Genomic DNA, 17,908 nt, shown 5'->3' on the forward strand with positions numbered 1-17,908 from the left:
AGCTTAAGCTCTTTATTCTCTATTGTCCTTTTATCAATTTCTGTGCTCCTTTCTACCTTGTCGGCTTACAACTGAACTCACGGCTGACATAGCCGAAACAAAACATCCATTAATACGCGAGCAAAGAAAACATAGCTAATATAATTAAGCACTGGCAACGTCAACAAAAACGTCACTTCATTTTAGGTCAGGCTTTCGTGATTTCTCCTTCACTTGTTGCAATATAAGCGAAACATCCCAGAAAAGGCCATTTCAGAAACGTGAGAGGACTGGGACGAGTTTCTCATACTTGCTTGGATTGAAAATCTAAACTCTTCAACTGAAATGTTACCAAATGAAAAGCTATCCAGCCATGCTTGAGAGTTTTCTACGGAAAATTGGCCAAATGGGAGACTTGCAAAAGTTGCAAAATCCCATACAAACCCTTATAATTTTGTGGCCTGTCTACCCATTCCATACAAACTCTCTATTTTGGGTGATATTTGAAGATATATTATTTCACTATTTTCCTCCTCTAAATACATCTATTCTTGGTAAAGACTCTCAAACTTGGTTGATCTTTCATTTGAATGTCTTAGTTTTTTAAACAAACGGAAAACAACCAAACTCGTCCCAGTCCTATCACGTTTCTGAAATGGCCTATTGGGGTGATGCAAATGAAAAAGGCCTCAGAGGAACGACTAAGCATGAAATTAGATTTAGAGTTGCAATAGACCAATTTCGATATATTTTCGATTATATTTTGTTTAGGATTCAGTCCTAAACAAAAGACATCATCTCGAGGCTCTGGGGAATAAAATATAAGGATTTGTAAGAGTTTATTAACCAGAGCCTCGAGATAATGCCTTTTTTTTTGGGCTGAATTGTAATACATCGAAATTGATCTATTGTATGTTACGTTGTCCTTAGGACCTGGCCAAACGGGAAATATTTGGCGTTTAAACAACATCAAACATTGTTTGGAGACCAAACATGCTGATATTGAAGTGAGTGGCCAAACGGTTAAAACATGTTTGATCTAACTCAGATCAAACTCCACAAGCAAAGAACTACTGTTCAAAAATAAGTAAAAAAAACACGCAATCTCTTCCCCTAGAGCCCATGTGTCTTTTGGTCAGCGCCAAGACACGGAGCTCTAGAATAATCAATTTTCAGAAGTGTGTTGATTGGCTAATTGATTTATCAAACTGCTCATGCGTAAATTACCCAATATAAAATAGCTTGCAATTTACGAATATGGTGTAAAAATCTCAAACTAAACTTGCAAACACGAAGATTTGTCGCTGTTGTTGTAAACCCTTGGTTCTAATGACCGCCTTGTTTCACTTTTCGGTGAAACTGGAACTCCTGAAATGTTGGAGTTCCGGAAATTGATTATTCCAGAGCTCCGTTTCTTGGCGCTGACCAAAAGATATGTGGGCTCTGGAAACAAGATTGAAATGACGTAGATACAAGTGGCTGAGCAAGCCTGGTACGCATGTGCACGTTTGCACACGGCTGTCCAAACGAACAAAACTTCGCCCATCAAGAAATGTTTAAGTTGTTTGATGGCCTTCAAATTTTAGCAAACACGACCAAACACGATCAAACAGCTCCAAACGAAGGGGCCAAATGGTAAAATGTTTGGTCACCAAACGATGTTTGATGTTGTTTGGTTGCCAAAAATTTCCTGTTTGGCCAGGCCCTTAAATCTTAAAGTTGCTTATTTGACGTTGACGTTTTGCAGGGTGCGGCAAAGAAATGCGGTAAAATGCGTGGGTCCAGTACGATTATCAGGGAAACTTAAGAAACGACGACGGCGAGGCTATTTTCCCTTTCGTAAACAAGCGATGCCATTTACTTAATCTAGGACAAGGTTAGCAGCGATTTTCTCTTGGTGTAACTTAGAATTAAAAAAAAAAAAGTAGAAAAAACCTTCAAAAAAATTTGAAAAAAAATAGAAAAAAATGATCGAACGACGTCGAAATTAGATCAATGAATTAAGAGCAAATGCACTTTACCTCTACACTACCAAAACAACTGCAACAATTTTGCAATTTTAAAGTATTTAAATCAAGCCAACCCTAACAATTTATTGAAAGCTAACCGAATAAAAAGGCTTGGTTACTAAGAATGGCATGGACCATCAAAAATTGCATCGATTGTTTACGAAAGGGAAGTAAGCGAGCGACGGCAACGGCAACGGCAACAACAACGCCACAAAACAATGATATCTGGTTAAAAGAGCATAAATAATCGTGCTGCATGCGCATGCATTCCTCTGCATAACTGGGCGACGTAAAATCACCAAATGTGAGGTTTTGGGTGAGCATGCAACAGAGAATCTTTCATTCTCTACTTTCATTCTGAAACCATTCGTATCAATTTTGTTTTAGAATACTAGTACTTCGCCCACATTGTAGGACACGAACGAGATGGAATGATCGAGAAATATTTAGGATTTAAAGGTGACGTTTTCGTCGATGTCGCCGTCGTCACATTTCTTAAAATCTCTAATACAATGTTTTTGTTTATTGAAGCGGTAAAGTTATTGGATGGTGGCGTTTGTGTTGTTGTAGTTTTCGTCGTTGCTTAAACTCGGAGTCCATAACTTTAATGCGTTACATCCCTGCTAACCGGGTAGTCCATGACTTACAGAAGTTATATTACTAATACAAAACAAACTGACAAAATAATCAGCGTTTTAAAGACAAGAACTGACTCTCTGTGGCCATTGACAACATACATGAACACCCAAACGAATTAAAGGCAAATTATTATCATGGCAACCTCTGTTTTTCAGTTTATATAACTTAGAAATAAATAATATCAAAAAATAGGAGAATAGAATAAAATAACCTTAAACTGGAGCGCAATACAGTGACTTTATTGACTTCGAAATAGTTCATATCGTCATGCACTCAAATATCAAAGTGGTGCACAGGTTGAGGCTAAATTGCGTGGGTGGGTGGTGGTTTGTGTTTGTTTGAAGATAAAAAAAGATAAATATTAGCTCCCTCAGTGCTCGGTACAAATTTGTCTTAGGTCTTAGGTCTTAGGTCTTGTCTGTTTCGAGAATTTCCAGTCGTTGATAAAAAAAAAGGGTTAGGGTTAGGGTTAGGGACCCACGATCCACGACCCACGACCCGCGACACTCGACTTACGACACACGACCCACGACTCACGACCCACCCATTAAAAGGAAAAAAATTAAAAGGAAACTGTACTATAAACTTCACTGAGCTCTACGCGTGGTAGTTCTACCATATTTTCCTGATTGCTTTTCTCAATTCCTTCGAACGCCATATAAACACAAAAGGATGCAAGGCAGTCGTGAAAAAAATAAATGTCACGACTAGCGTGTACAGAATTTTGGCATTTTCAAGTCGTTTAGTGCAGACGTACTCCTTACAAAATTTAACAATGGTGGCTGGTACGTAACAGGCCACGATGAGAAGAATTATGTAAGCAACCGTACACGTGTACTTCTTATATCGAGCCAACTCGGCGAAAAACCTCCTTTCAAAAGAGCGCATTCGCGTTGAAGTGTTTGCCTTCTGTCTTGTTATTTGACTTTGATGACGTCGAATCAGTAGGAGGATTTTTAAATAAACTCCTGATATGATGCAGAGGTAGGAAAAGTTGATGGATTTGATGATGAACAAAAAATCACGGCTATTTACCCAGAATCTTGTGACTGTTATTAAGAGTGAGACAACCAACGCTATCAAAATTGTAACGAATATGAGTTTCTTTGTAACAACTTCCTTGTAACGTAGATGAAGATGCAGTGAGAGGTATCTGTCGATGGACATAAACGTCAACACTGCGAACGATGCAGTTAGCGCAGTTTGCGAAGAAAATTCGTAAGCAAATCGGGCAGCGCAATAAACCCTAAAATTCTTCGTTATTTCTGCTGATTTGAAGGCCACAAACGATGGTCCGGAAAAAAATCCCAAGAGGAAGTCGCAGAAGGCGAACCAACCAAGCAAAATGTTCTCCGGTGTCTGGGGTAACGTCTTCCACAACGCAATGACGATGACAATATTGCCAACAGAGGAACATAAGGCAAAAACAACGTTTAAAACACAGGCGATAACGTTCACAGCCAGAGTGGCAGCGCTCATGAAAATTGGCGCAGTAAAATAAAAGCATTTCACTGATGTAATGTTTTCTTCGAGCAAGAAAGCAGGAGAGGCCTCCATAGCTCAAAATTTAACCACTGAAGCTCCAACAGGGGTTCACTAGGATTTGTTGCTCGATAATGCCCGAGTTGGGAAATCTTTCCACTTGACAGCTCTCACGAGCAACGTTGAGTTACGGATATGATAAGCGATATAATCCTCATTTCATTCCTGATAACAACCAACCAATACACAGAAAATCAACAGATGACCGTGACAATATTCCTTATTCCTTCCCTTTCTAAACGTTATGAAGACACCGTCATTAGTCCACAGTTGAGCCACATAAAACGTCGTGCTCTTTCATCCTGCCTAATCTTATGTCATTGTAAATTAATGCGTTGAGTTTTTAGCTTTATCATTTCCTTCTGCCAGAGCAAAAAACCACAGTAAAATAATCACAAGAACGTTTCCTTATTCCTTCATTTCCGGCCATGGTTGAGATTTAGGTTATTTATTGTTTTTTGAACTTCTTAGCACAGCGTAATATTATTGTATTTCACGCAGTTAATAATATACTAGCCCAACCGTTAAGTGCGCAATTTAGAAGCGAGTTCAATTAAAGCATAATTGAAGTGATGTGCTGAATGCATCATATTTAAATCAATTGTTGAATAATAGCGAGCCTTGTCAAACATGAATTTTTTAGGAAAAACAAATATGATTTTTTCCTTCTTCTTTCGAACCTTTGGACGAAAGAAACATCTAAATGTGGCGTTTCTTCTTGTTGAGGGATTCGACGCCCTAAAACGAACGTTTGAAGAAGCAATTTGTTAGAAAAACTTCCTGAGCAAACGAATTTGCTTAAACGGAAACACAATATTTATTGGTCGGAAGTAATTCAACATCATGTGATTGCCTTACGTCAACTGAATATGCACCTCTGGCCTCTCTATGCAAATATGTTTCCTGTTTGTGTGTGGCTTGAAGAGCGAGGTAGCGTCAGCAAATATTAATATTGTGTTGCATTTACTTGGCGCTTTCAAGCCTTCAACTTTTCTATAAACAGTTTGAGAGGCCCGTCGATTTTTCAAAGGCAACAACCTACGCGAAATAAAAGAAAAAACTTGTTGACTCCGTTCTGAAAATTTTGCAAGTAAGTATATTACCTCTTACATTAACCGCAAATCTATTAATTCATGAACTGAAAACGTTTGAACAAGGCGTTCAGCCATGTAAACATCCGTTGGTTAACAATAAAACAAAAACTGTTCAAACAAGCCGAAAAAACCAAAACATTCAATTTAATTCGCATTTAGAGTCCTATATACTTTAAGTACTTCGCCATTAAATTGTGGTCTTAGTTGAGACAAAACATTCCCAATTGTCTTAATAACGTTTCGTAGTTGTCAATATCATAACATTTATTTTTACCCCATAACTACGAATGAAATATACCAGTAGTAACAACAAAGCAAACTGTTAGGTTAGCCTAACGGATTCTATTAGATATTGCGTAATTGTTTAAGATGTTTCGGGGAACGATTCTTTGTAATAAAAAGCGATTACATGGTGCTGTCGTTCTTTTAGTAGTTAAATCACAACGTCTAGTAAATTTGATTTCCAGAGAAACAGGTTACAGATTTATAGTTTTGTACGAGGTTAATAAAGGGGGCTCTCACGACGCAGGAATGCGCATTGGTAGTGGTCCATCTCGCAGAGACACCATTTTGCACATTCCACCCGCTTGCAGGCCTGGCACGGCATGACTTTCTGAAAAGAGTAGTCGTCAGTAAATACCAAATTAGCCGCCTGCGTTTATGCCTTGGGGTTTATCATTGGCTCATCAGCTCTTCAAGCATTTTCCTTGACTTCCGCTTTACTGGGTGAATACTTTGCTCTTCTGTGCATTGAAAACAATTCGTATCTCCTTTTGGCCAAACGCGCATGACCTCTAGTCTCAATTGTACCTGGTAACTGGCTGCCAGTAAATACAGCATTAACAGTTATGGCGGAACAAGAGTTTATGAGATTGGACACGGTAACCCCAACATTTCGCACTTAAATGTTGGTTTTAGGATTCAATGAACCACGCCGAAGAAAGTAAACTATTTCCCGACGGAATTCTTGCATTCTCATTGAGTAAACTAATGTATTCATAAAAGAATTACTGTATTGAAGTAATTTTATTACGTACACAACTCTAGGCGGGTGATGATTGCACGCCTTGCAGAAGTGGGAGATAATGATGATGACTTCGAAGGGGGCCCAGGTGAAGATAAAGATCCCTGTGATTGCAAACAGTGTTAAAGACAATCTCTTATGCCATTCCAGACCTCGGCGTCGTCTTTTGCGAAACCTGATTCTTAGCCACAGGGCAGAGTATGAGGTGAAGGCGACGCCCAGGGAAACTGACAGGGCCACCACTGTAATTGTGTGCACAACTCTGGAGAGGAGTTTGAAGCGAAGCCCTAAATACAGACAAGATATAAGCGGCGCTAAGATGATCGACAAGGTCCAGCTTGTTGAGATTAAGATGGTACCTATCATGAAACCAATTATTTATGTAAGCCTTATCGGCGAGTAGTTCTACGGTTTACCTCCAGAGGTACATTGGTGAGCAGGAAAGAAACATCATAGGAAACCAGAATATCACCGTTGTTAATCGCCAATTCGTGGACCTCATTCACGAACTCGAAGGTGTCCCTTATCATATACTGGTTTATTGCGAGAGGCTTTAGAGCTTTATTACATAAGAACTTAAAAAGTACAATAGAACGGACATAACAAAAGGATAACCAATGTACTTAATGATGTTCCTGCATACTTTACTACCTGATTAAAATTCATCAAAGATGTAAAAAAGATGTAAAATCAAAGATGTAAAAAATCCCTGCTCGCTATATATATATATATATATATATATATATATATATATATATATATATATATAACCTCCTATATTTCATTACTTATGGCTTGATCTTTCAGTTTTGAAAGGTGTCGAACGAATTTATAATTGGATAATGTTTGTTGGGAATATTGTCTTCGCAATTCACTTTGTTCTGGTCTTTCATATGCCGGATCCGAAATAATTAATGTCCTTAAAACAAAAGAACAACGCGAACATAATAATAGCTAATTAGCAATGCCTAATCGGAATAACAATAATCTTTTGTCCTCCACCATTTTAGTCCGGTATATGAAAGTCTACTCCAAAACACTTATTGTTTGCGATTTCTTGTCATCTCGACAAAGCCACGAGTTATTGTCATCCCCGTGATGCAATAGCGAGGAAGCATGAGTAGCACTTTACTCATTGTTTTGCTTTTAATTCTTCTCGATTTCGGCCTTGCTGGCATGAACCCCGTGTACATGGTGAATCATTCAAAGGCTTAAATGACTTAAATGAGTCATAAATTCTGGTTGGTTCGGAGGTTGTTTTGTTGGCGGGTTTACACACCACACCTCTTTGTGATGGCTACCCGTAAAATATTAGTTCCCGTAATGAACCTTTAAAAAAATTAGGATTAAAGAGCTCCCGGTTGAATCAATTAAATACTGTTCAATTTCCCTCAAATAGCTTGTGGGATTTTTCTAGTCATTTTTTTACTATTATTTTTGTTAAAAGAAAAACGCATTGTTCCTTCAGCGTGAAATACACATGATTCGTGTCTCACCTTTCTCATGAGAAAACAAAAGGCATATATAAATCATAAATACTTTGAAATTGCAACGTTTTTGTAAACGGGTGTATATATATATATATATATATATATATATATATATATATAGAAAGGTGAGGCTAATGAAACCAACACATGATTCACTGTTACTCCGAGTTTCGTGCTTACGCACTCATCAGACAGTGTCTGATGAGTGCGTAAGCACGAAACTCGGAGTAACAGTGAATCATGTGTTGATTTCATTAGCCTCACTTTTCTACGATTTAGCTCTACACTTGTATGTATTGAGCACTATTTAACAGTGTTGGCAGCCTTATTATTATTATTATTATATATATATATATATATATATATATATATATATATATATATATATATATATATATATATATATATAACTGCAGACAGTACTGTTTCGGCCTTCTGGGCCTCATCAGTGCAGTGCTGATGTCTGGGATGGAGGTTAAGCTTATAAAGCCACCCCAAATGCCCCACACATGTGGTACATCTAAGCCATGCCAGAGTGCTCAAACTAGCGAGCTAGTGAGCACGCGCAATTGCTAGCGGCAATGACTCATCCCAATAGAGTGCTCAATTTGGACATGCAAGCAAAAGCTTTGTAATGCCAAAGAGCTATATCTAACTGCAGACAGTACTGTTTCGGCCTTCTGGGCCTCATCAGTGCAGTGCTGATGTCTGAGGTGGAGGTTAAGCTTATAACCCCACCCCAAATGCCCCACACATGTGGAACATCTAAGCCATGCCAGAGTGCTCAAACTAGCGAGCTAGTGAGCATGCGCAATTGCTAGCGGCAATGACTCATCCCAGTAGAGTGCTCAATTTGGACATGAAAGCAAAAGCTTTGTAATGCCAAAGAGCTATATCTAACTGCAGACAGTACTGTTTCGGCCTTATATATATATATATATATATATACCGTAGAATGAAGAAATATATATAATATATATAATATATATATATATATATATATAGAGAGAGAGAGAGAGAGAGAGAGAGAGAGAGAGAGAGCCAGAGGCACGGGCACTTTTGTAACGAAAAAAGGGAACTTTTGTAACGCGATAGGGAACTTTTGTAACGAAGGTAGGGAACTTTTGTAACCTGAGGCACTTTTGTAACATCAGTGGGGCACTTTTGTAACGACAGAGGGCACTTTTGTAACGACAGAGGGCACTTTTGTAACGACAGGGCACTTTTGTAACAGCCGTGCATTTTTGTAACAAACTGGCACTTTTAGCATTAACCTTGTATTCCATGGCCTGCTAGTGTGCATACTCTTAAGAGTTAATACAGATTCAAGAGAATAATTAAGAGTACTGTCATTTTGGAAGTACTGAGTTAATTTTGCTGAGTTGGTTTTCTTTCCTAGCATTGCGTGTAGTTTTCGCATTTGCTTGTGTACAACATCCAACTCTTTCATTCCCGGTAATTCACATGATAAAATTTAGCGAAACCATCTGTCAATTCATCCAGTTATTTATTTGATTATTTATCTCTATAATTATGAAGGAGCAGTTTCAAGCACTTCATTTAGAAGCTGTAGCACACAATTCAGACATTTATGCATTTTAAAGGTATAGCTTCTTCTGCTTCGCTATTTAACCTGGTTGTTCAAAATCCGTTTAATGCTAATCCCAGGTTAAAAAATAACCAAGGAGTTTATTTCTCAACTCCCAAATGTTGTTCAACGCTGCTATTTGGCGAAATTTTACATTAGAGAAAGTCAATCTTGAAAAAAAAAAAATAAGCAAAAGAAACTTTCAACCAAAAGTTGAAAAAAATGAAACCAAATCTTATGGTAATCCTGTATTACGTTAATCCGCTTTTGAACAACTGGGCCCTGGTTAGCAAGACTGGAACAATCAAACATATTTCTTTACACATATTAAATAAAGTGTTGACAGGAACCCACTGGGAACTCTGAAAAAATCCGAGCTCCAGATGGGATTTGAACCCACGACCCTCGGTGATCTGGTTGGATGCTCTAACCACTGAGCTACAGAGTCAAATAACGACAGACAGCATAGCTCATAACTGCATCATAACTGCATTTCCCCACTGCTCACCATAGAGTCTCCAGTAGCTCAGTGGTTAGAGCATCCTACTAGATCACGGAGGGTCGTGGGTTCAAATCCCATCTGGGGATCGGATTTTTCCGAGTTCCCAGTGGGTTCCTGTCAACATTTAATATGTGTATATCATTCTCACATTCGCTCATATTTCTTTACTCCTAAGAAAATCAATTGAACGCCCATAATCTTTGCAATGTTCATAACTCACTGATATAACTTCAAATGCAAGCAGGTTGGCTATCCGAGCATATCGAATATATGCATTTAACTGATGAAATCTTCCATCTTTGCAGCAATAAATTCAACTGAGCTTTAACAACTCAAATTGTAGGCAACGCATACCATGAAAATGGTAGCAATAAACGCAACAAAGCTCATTCATGATTATTGCCCATAGATGGCAGCAATAAACGCAACATAGCTTGGTCATAACTATGCCGATCATCTTCACAGCGTTTACAACTCACTGAAAAAAAAATCAAATGCGATCACATTGGCTATCCGAACTTATGAAATATACGCGAGTGATGAAATCTACCATTAACAATTGAAATTGTAGGCAAAGCCTACCAGAAAATGATAGCAATAAACACGACATAGCTTATTCGCGTTATCCCCATAGCAAGCAGCAATAAACGCAATATACTGTAGCTTAATTATGATTACGCCCATAATCGTTGCAATGTTTAAAACTCACTGAAAATAATTCGAATGCAATCACATTGGCTATCCCAGCTTATCGAATATACGTAACTGATGAAACATCTACCATCCTTGTAGCAATAAATCAATTGAGCTTTAACAATTGCAAACTTTGCATCACTGACACAAAAAAGAGCACGTTCTGCAGCTGAGGCTTTCTCCATGAGTTTCGATAACTGCAACGTTTTGCTAAAACAACAATCTCGCAAGCACTTGAATTCAAGTGTCGTAATCATGGTAAATAGCGGGATTTTTTAGGTCAACATCAAAAGCAGTTGTTGCTCCTTTGCATTTGCAAAAGTCTAAAGAGCGCTGATTTATTTATTTTTTGGCCAAAAAGAACAAATTGCTATTGAAAAACATAAGTGACCCTTGGTTTTTGATGACTAACGTCGATCCAGTTAATATTTCTCCATTGCACAGTTTAAATACACAAGCATTGCCTGTTGAAAATACTCAACAGTTTTGAAAGCCACTCTATTACCAATGATATCATAGTTAACATTAACTTAACCCATCAAAGAATAAACTTTTTACGAACACTTGCAAAAGAGGATATTTAAAACAAATCGAGGCATTCCAGTCTGTGGAAGTTGTAATCACGGTAACTCCTGAATTCACCCAAAACTAGGCCCATTCACGTTGAGCTTGACACTCCCCTTTGGAGTACTTCTGACCAGGGAGTCAGGTAAGTTGGTGTCACGACGATAGGCGCATAAAACGCGCAAGGGTTGAAGAATGGCTCCCGTGTCAGGGTCATCCTTTAACAGGCGGAACTTTTTCGTGATCATGCTTTGTGATGATATATCTCAAAAATAATTCAATAAATGAAACAGATTTTCTTCATACACGATCATATTTCCTACCAGCCAATCAAAACGCGCGTCTGACAACGCATAACCAAATTCGTGTGATGTCACAGCCCTTGTCACAGCCGTATTTACACACTCTCATATAAACACAGCTATTCACCAATATGAGTGCGCATATTATCCTAATTATTTTATAAAATATTGTATCTTTTAATTTTTTACAATCTTGGCTCGCTTGGTTCATGGCTTTGCCGCCAACAGACTGTGCAAAGAGGAAAAATGGGGGAGTTAGGATTTAATTAATAGCACCTTAACCACTGCGTGACTAGAAATTCGCCGGTAAACACCTAAATGAAATAAAATTCTGAAAAATCTTCTCGAAAGAACAATTTAAATATAATGGAAAGTGCATCCATAGAAAAATGATTTCACGAGATGTACACTTAGGCAATTACTAGCAGTCCAGCAGATGGACTTACAGATATGGCGCATCATATTTCGTGCTACTTATCGCAGTGTCTTGTGAATGCTATCTTTGTCTATGAAATGAATTAATTGTATTCGTCATATCCCTTTTGCTTTTATATATTCATGACCAAATTCTCAGTTTCTTTTGGAGCCTCTGGGTGCTTGTTTGACAAAGGGTGTGGTGAATCTATAAAGGCTATGAATATTAATTTAAAACGCCCCTCTGACCTCTCGTTTACGGCTTTTAGAACAGCACACAAGCAACATTCTGGCATGTAAACCTATCCCCAATACATTTTTCATGGTCATTTACCGCTGCAATGAGTCAAACATTCAACTGTGAATGAAGATATCCATATCCCCGATAACGCAAAACCGCGTAAAGTTGTTTTTAAACCCTAGTTCCTTTCCAAATTATAGAAAAGAGTTGAATTTTCTCTCACTTATTTCTACTGTACTATTGTTTATATTGACTGCACTTTTGTTTCTTATCTCTAAAGAAATCACATCGAAAGCACGTGTTGGAACCTCTAGCAAATAGGGACCTTTTGTAACGTTGCCAGTTTTGAGACATTGGCAACTAAAAAAATCCACCAAAAAATAAGAAAACATCCAATTCAATAAATTCTTTCTTTATTAGATTACCAAAAGACTTCTTTAACTTCCCTCAAAATTTGGTTGATGTTGAATGTTTTAAAAGCTCTCAATCGCTTTTTGAAACCAGCGAAGCAAAAAACGGGCTTTTTCTGAATCGTGATTCTTTTCATGGACATGAAAAGTCAAACGTATAGACGGTAAAAATTTCCGGGGCGCAATACTTCCAATTTAAATTACTGTGGTAATTGAGGGAATCGTGTGGCGTATATATGGTAAGGCAAAAGCCACAATTTGGTAAGGAAATGGATTTAAAAGCTTTTTAAACGGTGCTTACCACGGACAAGGGAACTTTTGTAACCTCCTTGCCATGAAAAAGGGTCACTGTCCCTTTGATTTTTAAGTGATTCGTTGAGCGTCGGTCTGCAAGGGGATCAGTGTTTAAGGTATCTACTGAAAAGTTGTTGTGCCTTACCATCTAAAACTGGGCGAATTATAGCGAAAGGAGAAAAAAGTTACAAAAGTGCCCCACGATGCCTATGGAGAGAGAGAGAGAGAGAGAGAGAGAGAGAGAGAGAGAGAGTGTGTTCTTTGGGCTGTCTGAGCCAACGGAGATAGTGGCGTTCCAAAAGGATCCTTTAGAGATTCCCAGTCCAAGCCTCGACATATGAATTTATATAAAGTTAAAAGAGTCAGAGGACGGACAACTTTTGGAAGCTAAAAAGTAAAATATATTAAAAAACGTTTCGGTCTTAGACCTTCATCAGTTTACAGCATGTGGATAATAATTAGGTTTAAGAGCTTATATATGGTTTACAAGGAATTTTCGGTATGTTACAAAACTTAACAACAATACAAGTAAAAAATCATTACAAACAAAACAAAACAAAAGAAGTAATTCTATTCCGAAAGGTACAATGTAATAACAGCGAGAACTAAAACTATCATTAAAGTAAAGAATTCATGTGCTACATTGAGTTGTAAAGTTATATGGTTCGTTAAGCTTGCAGATTATTACGACTCAAGTGGTCGGTTGGTTGTAGGTGATTCTGTTCCTGGAGTGGAATTCTTGCCTTTTGTTAAGGCCAAAAGGTGCTAATGAGAAAAGTTGCGCACTCCAGTACGCTTCCTTCGTAATCAAAAGTTTATCCAAAATCTCAGTGCAGTTGGTAGCAGACATAATGATAGTTCTCGCTGTTATTACATTGTACCTTTCGGAATAGAATTACTTCTTTTGTTTTGTTTTGTTTGTAATGATTTTTTACTTGTATTGTTGTTAAGTTTTGTAACATACCGAAAATTCCTTGTAAACCATATATAAGCTCTTAAACCTAATTACTATCCACATGCTGTAAACTGATGAAGGTCTAAGACCGAAACGTTTTTTAATATATTTTACTTTTTAGCTTCCAAAAGTTGTCCGTCCTCTGACTCTTTTAACTTTATATAAATTCATATGTCGAGGCTTGGACTGGGAATCTCTAAAGGATCCTTTTGGAACGCCACTATCTCCGTTGGCTCAGACAGCCCAAAGAATCTTCATTTTGCTTCTGGCCGCCTGTGAATTGTCCGTCATGGATGATCCGGAGATACAAAATTCTTCCATCCAACATACAGCTAGAATGTGGAAGAAACTCACTCGCTATGAGCATCACTGCAATTTCTTGAAGACATGCATCGACCGCAATGTTATTCCGAAAGGTTTCAATTTGAAATTTAATCTTGCTTTGAATGTGGATAACCTCAACTTTACTCAATTCAAACACATTTTAATTCATGCAAGTGACTTTTCTATCAAGATGTCAAAACTGAAATTAATACGATATTAAATCTGTTGAGTTTTCTGTCAAAAGAGATCGTGATTCACACGACAAGTTAATATTTTAGTGCAAGAAATGTACTCCACTGTAATGCGAAAGGTATCGAGAGTTATTTTTGTAACTGTTTACATTACAAAACGCACGCAGTGTCGGTTTCACTGAAATGCATGTACGACTTGGCGCACCGTTTCATTTCAAGAGCACCCTTTTAAAAGCTAGTAGTAGAGCAAAAATATGACAGAATTCTAAAGAATTTCAAACCAAATCAGTATACATATGCTCAAAAACGGATACTGAATGTGCGTCAATTGTGCGCGGGTATCAAAGACATAATTTGACATAATGAACGGTTACTATCGAAAGAAAGCTACCTAAAGCAGTACGTACTTGCTTTTCAGCGAGCTACGCAAAGTTTGAGTCCATAATGTTATCCAATGTTATCCGTTTTATTGTGAACTCATTTTCTGGAGGCATACATATACAAGATGTTGTTAACTTGAACTTTTGACCTTCAAAGCTGGTAAATATTTATGTCACGCAAAGTAACGAAAGGTTTGTTTTGTCCCATTCATGCCATGTATTCGTATCGTTATTGTTGCATGCAAAGTGTTGTTTCGTTCTTGTTGTTTCTTTTCGAATAAAATTGCATCCTTGCTTACATACGTATGTTATAACAATTGCCAACCAAGGAAGATGGTCTGTGGATGGTTTGAAACGCGCAATTCGTTGTAATTATCTACGACACTTGTAACATTGTATTAATACCTGCTAACCCCTGTTGAGAGTAGAGAAAAAATGTATTGCCAAGAACCACAACTAAAATTGATAAAAATCTGCAAGTAGACGTCATTGAAAAAACACGTATAGCCTGCAAGTAAAAAAAAAGGTTGCAGACTGAATACTCTCACCTTCGTCATTTTTCTAATGGTTGGCTCCCAAAGAGGCGGTGAACTTTTTTACTGGCTTGTCGGCAGTAATCTCGTAAAAGTTATAGGGATGATCGAAAGACATGGGAGGCCAAACAGGTAAGGGTGAAAAAAGGGCAATTAAGAAAAAAGAAGATCTCTGTATGCGCATGTATTAAAATAAATGAGAAGTAACTGACGATTGGACGTGAGTCAGCCCTTCAGTATCCCTCTTCCACACTCTCCCGTCCAGGCCAAATTAACAGGAAAGGCTGTGACCAAATTATTTTTGGCAAGTACTTTTGCTAGTAATGTCTATTAACAGTGCCAGGTACGGGGCCTTTTTCCGCATGGGTAACACTTTTCACGTAGGCCAGCCTGCTGAATGCCTCATAAGTTTCTGATTGGACGCCGTTTGAAGCTGGCACTTGGCTGGCACGCGTGGAAAGTATTGCGCATCTCGACCGCTCGGAAGGTATGGGATTTTGATTTTCTTCGAGGGCGACCTCCGGGACGTTTGGATGAATGAGCGAGAACTACAATGTACGAGAAGAAGCGTTAATCTTTCAGCTATTCTCCGGTGAAGTTTCAAAGCGGAGTGATACGATTTTCTGGGCAAAAATCACCCGGTGCCGGAGCTGTTCAAAAATTAGCATCCACAATTGTCCTTCTCATGATTGAGAAGCACAGTAAACAGCGAACTCGAAATCTTCAAAACCGCTCAAAAAACTCGCAGATGTACTTGCCAAAAATAATTTGGTCACTGCCTTTCCTGTTAATTTGGCCTGGACGGGAGAGTGTGAAAGAGGGATACTGAAGGGCTGATTCGTGTCCAATCGTTGATTACTGTTCATTTTATTTTAATACATGCGCGTAACCAGATTTTCTTTTTCCTCAGTTACCCTTTTTTCACTCCTACCTGTTTGGTGTCCTATGTGTTTTGATCATCCCTATAATTTTTACGAGATTACTGCGGACAAGCCAGTAAAAAAAAATTAACCCCCCCCCCCCCCCACCCTTTAGGAGCAAACCATTAGAAAAATGACGAAAGTGAGAGTATTCAGTCTGCAGCTTTTTTTTACTTGCAGGTTATGTGTATTTTATAAATTTTATTTGTAGTTCTTGCTAGTGCATTTTTTCTCTACTCTCAACAGGTGTTAGCAGATCTGTATAATAAGCGTCCTAAATTATTACCACAAATCGCGCGTTTCAAACCATCGACTGACCATCTCGCTTGGTAGTCTATTTTTATCACATACTTATGTAAACGAGGATGCAATTTTATTCGAAAAGAAACAACAAGAACAAAACAACACTTCTCATGCAACAATAACGAGGCCCTGCCAGGAAAGGGAGGGGGGGGGGGGGGGATTCCGGGGCAGCCGTTCATAAAAATCGATTTACTCTAGGGCTGTTTCATATTAATGTACTATACCACGTCTTCTACAAACAATCACTCCATTATCATTAATTACCTCTTTATTATGACAACAATAAGTTTATTTTTTTTACAGTTCTATCTGTATTATTTATTATTTTTTCATCACAAAAGTCACAACTTTTATAACCCATATTTGTCAATTCTAACTGTTTCAAAGATGATCAAACCAAGTAGATCAGTCTGAATAGTTGCTATTAATATGCCAATTAGCCCAATGCATCAGAGAGGCATGAAATGTCAGGCTTAGGTGATTCTTTCCTGTTCAGTTTGATTATGCGAATATTTAATCTAACTTTAATCTGGATGCACAAAACTGTAAAAACGAATGATAAAAAAGGTAATATCAGAGGTTTCGCAGTAGTCATGACTCCATTATTAAGGAAAAATCATATCGGATAATGCAAATTACAGTATTTAAAGCGATGTTTGGCGCGAAGAATTAACTACTGCGAAACGTTGGATCTTATCGTTTTATGCTTAAAAGAAATCTTTTTTATACGGTGCTTTTAATATAATCTGGATGACAAACTGTACTCACAAACTTTGCTGACAAAAAAGACATAGGGCGCTGTTTTTGTTTCATATTATTATAAATAACGTATTACAAAATGGTATAAAACAATACCTGTTACAAATCATAACAACAAGTGTATGTTACAATCAATTTTTTTTAATTACCCCATTAAAAATCAGTTGCATAGAGATAATAACGTATAGTTTTCCCAAAAAATGCGCTGGACAAATATATAATACCAAAAAATAATAACATATAGATTTTTTTCCAAAAATCGATGTAAAAAATCAAAGCTAAAAAATTTCTTCCATAAAATCGGGAGTGGTGATGTATGGCATTCTCTAAGGCACGAGTGCCGTACATTTCTAATTCCCTTACAGAGAAAAATCTTGATTCCTTTTAGCAAGACCACACAATCACCCAATCTGAACAAAATTAAGACACGTTCTCCTTCGATCGAACTCAATCAACAGGTATGGGAGGTGGGGGGGATGGTTCATTTATAGCAGCTTTTTTGGGTCCTTTTCCAATGAAGGGAATTAAATTCAAGGTCAAACGCCGTTCGTGGTGCACTCAAATGCAAAAAAAGGCTAAGCTCAGTTTTGTCTGGAGAATCTTTTTTCCGGGAATCTAAGGTGATGGTAGGTTTCTTAGATGATTGGTACTGTATGCCGCATATTTTAGACGGTCGATTTCATCATATATATAAACGCTGTAAAGGCACACCTAGGATGGCTTCGAAAACGGTGTCAACAGAGTTAAGCTTATTAACC

At 37.8% G+C, this 17,908-nt stretch overlaps 1 protein-coding gene and 1 pseudogene across 1 annotated transcript; both read right to left on the reverse strand.

Annotated features, from left to right (window-relative positions):
- Window positions 1–1,285: 1,285 nt before the first annotated feature.
- Window positions 1,286–4,641, reverse strand: LOC137990399 (alpha-1B adrenergic receptor-like). The gene has a single exon (XM_068835678.1). It carries the CDS (start codon window positions 4,182–4,184, stop codon window positions 3,240–3,242), a length of 945 nt encoding a protein of 314 aa, XP_068691779.1. The 5' UTR covers window positions 4,185–4,641; the 3' UTR covers window positions 1,286–3,239.
- A 182-nt stretch (window positions 4,642–4,823) lies between these two features.
- On the reverse strand, window positions 4,824–6,653 carry LOC137990402 (uncharacterized; annotated as a pseudogene).
- Between the last annotated feature and the right edge of the window lie 11,255 nt (window positions 6,654–17,908).

The sequence above is a fragment of the Montipora foliosa genome, unplaced genomic scaffold, assembly GCF_036669935.1.
Source record: "Montipora foliosa isolate CH-2021 unplaced genomic scaffold, ASM3666993v2 scaffold_88, whole genome shotgun sequence".
Classification (NCBI taxonomy): Eukaryota; Metazoa; Cnidaria; class Anthozoa; order Scleractinia; family Acroporidae; genus Montipora; species Montipora foliosa.

Coding starts and splice junctions, on each gene's coding strand:
- LOC137990399 (XM_068835678.1), bottom strand. CDS start 4,184: ATGGAGGCCTCTCCTGCTTTCTTGCTCGAAGAAAACATTACATCAGTG.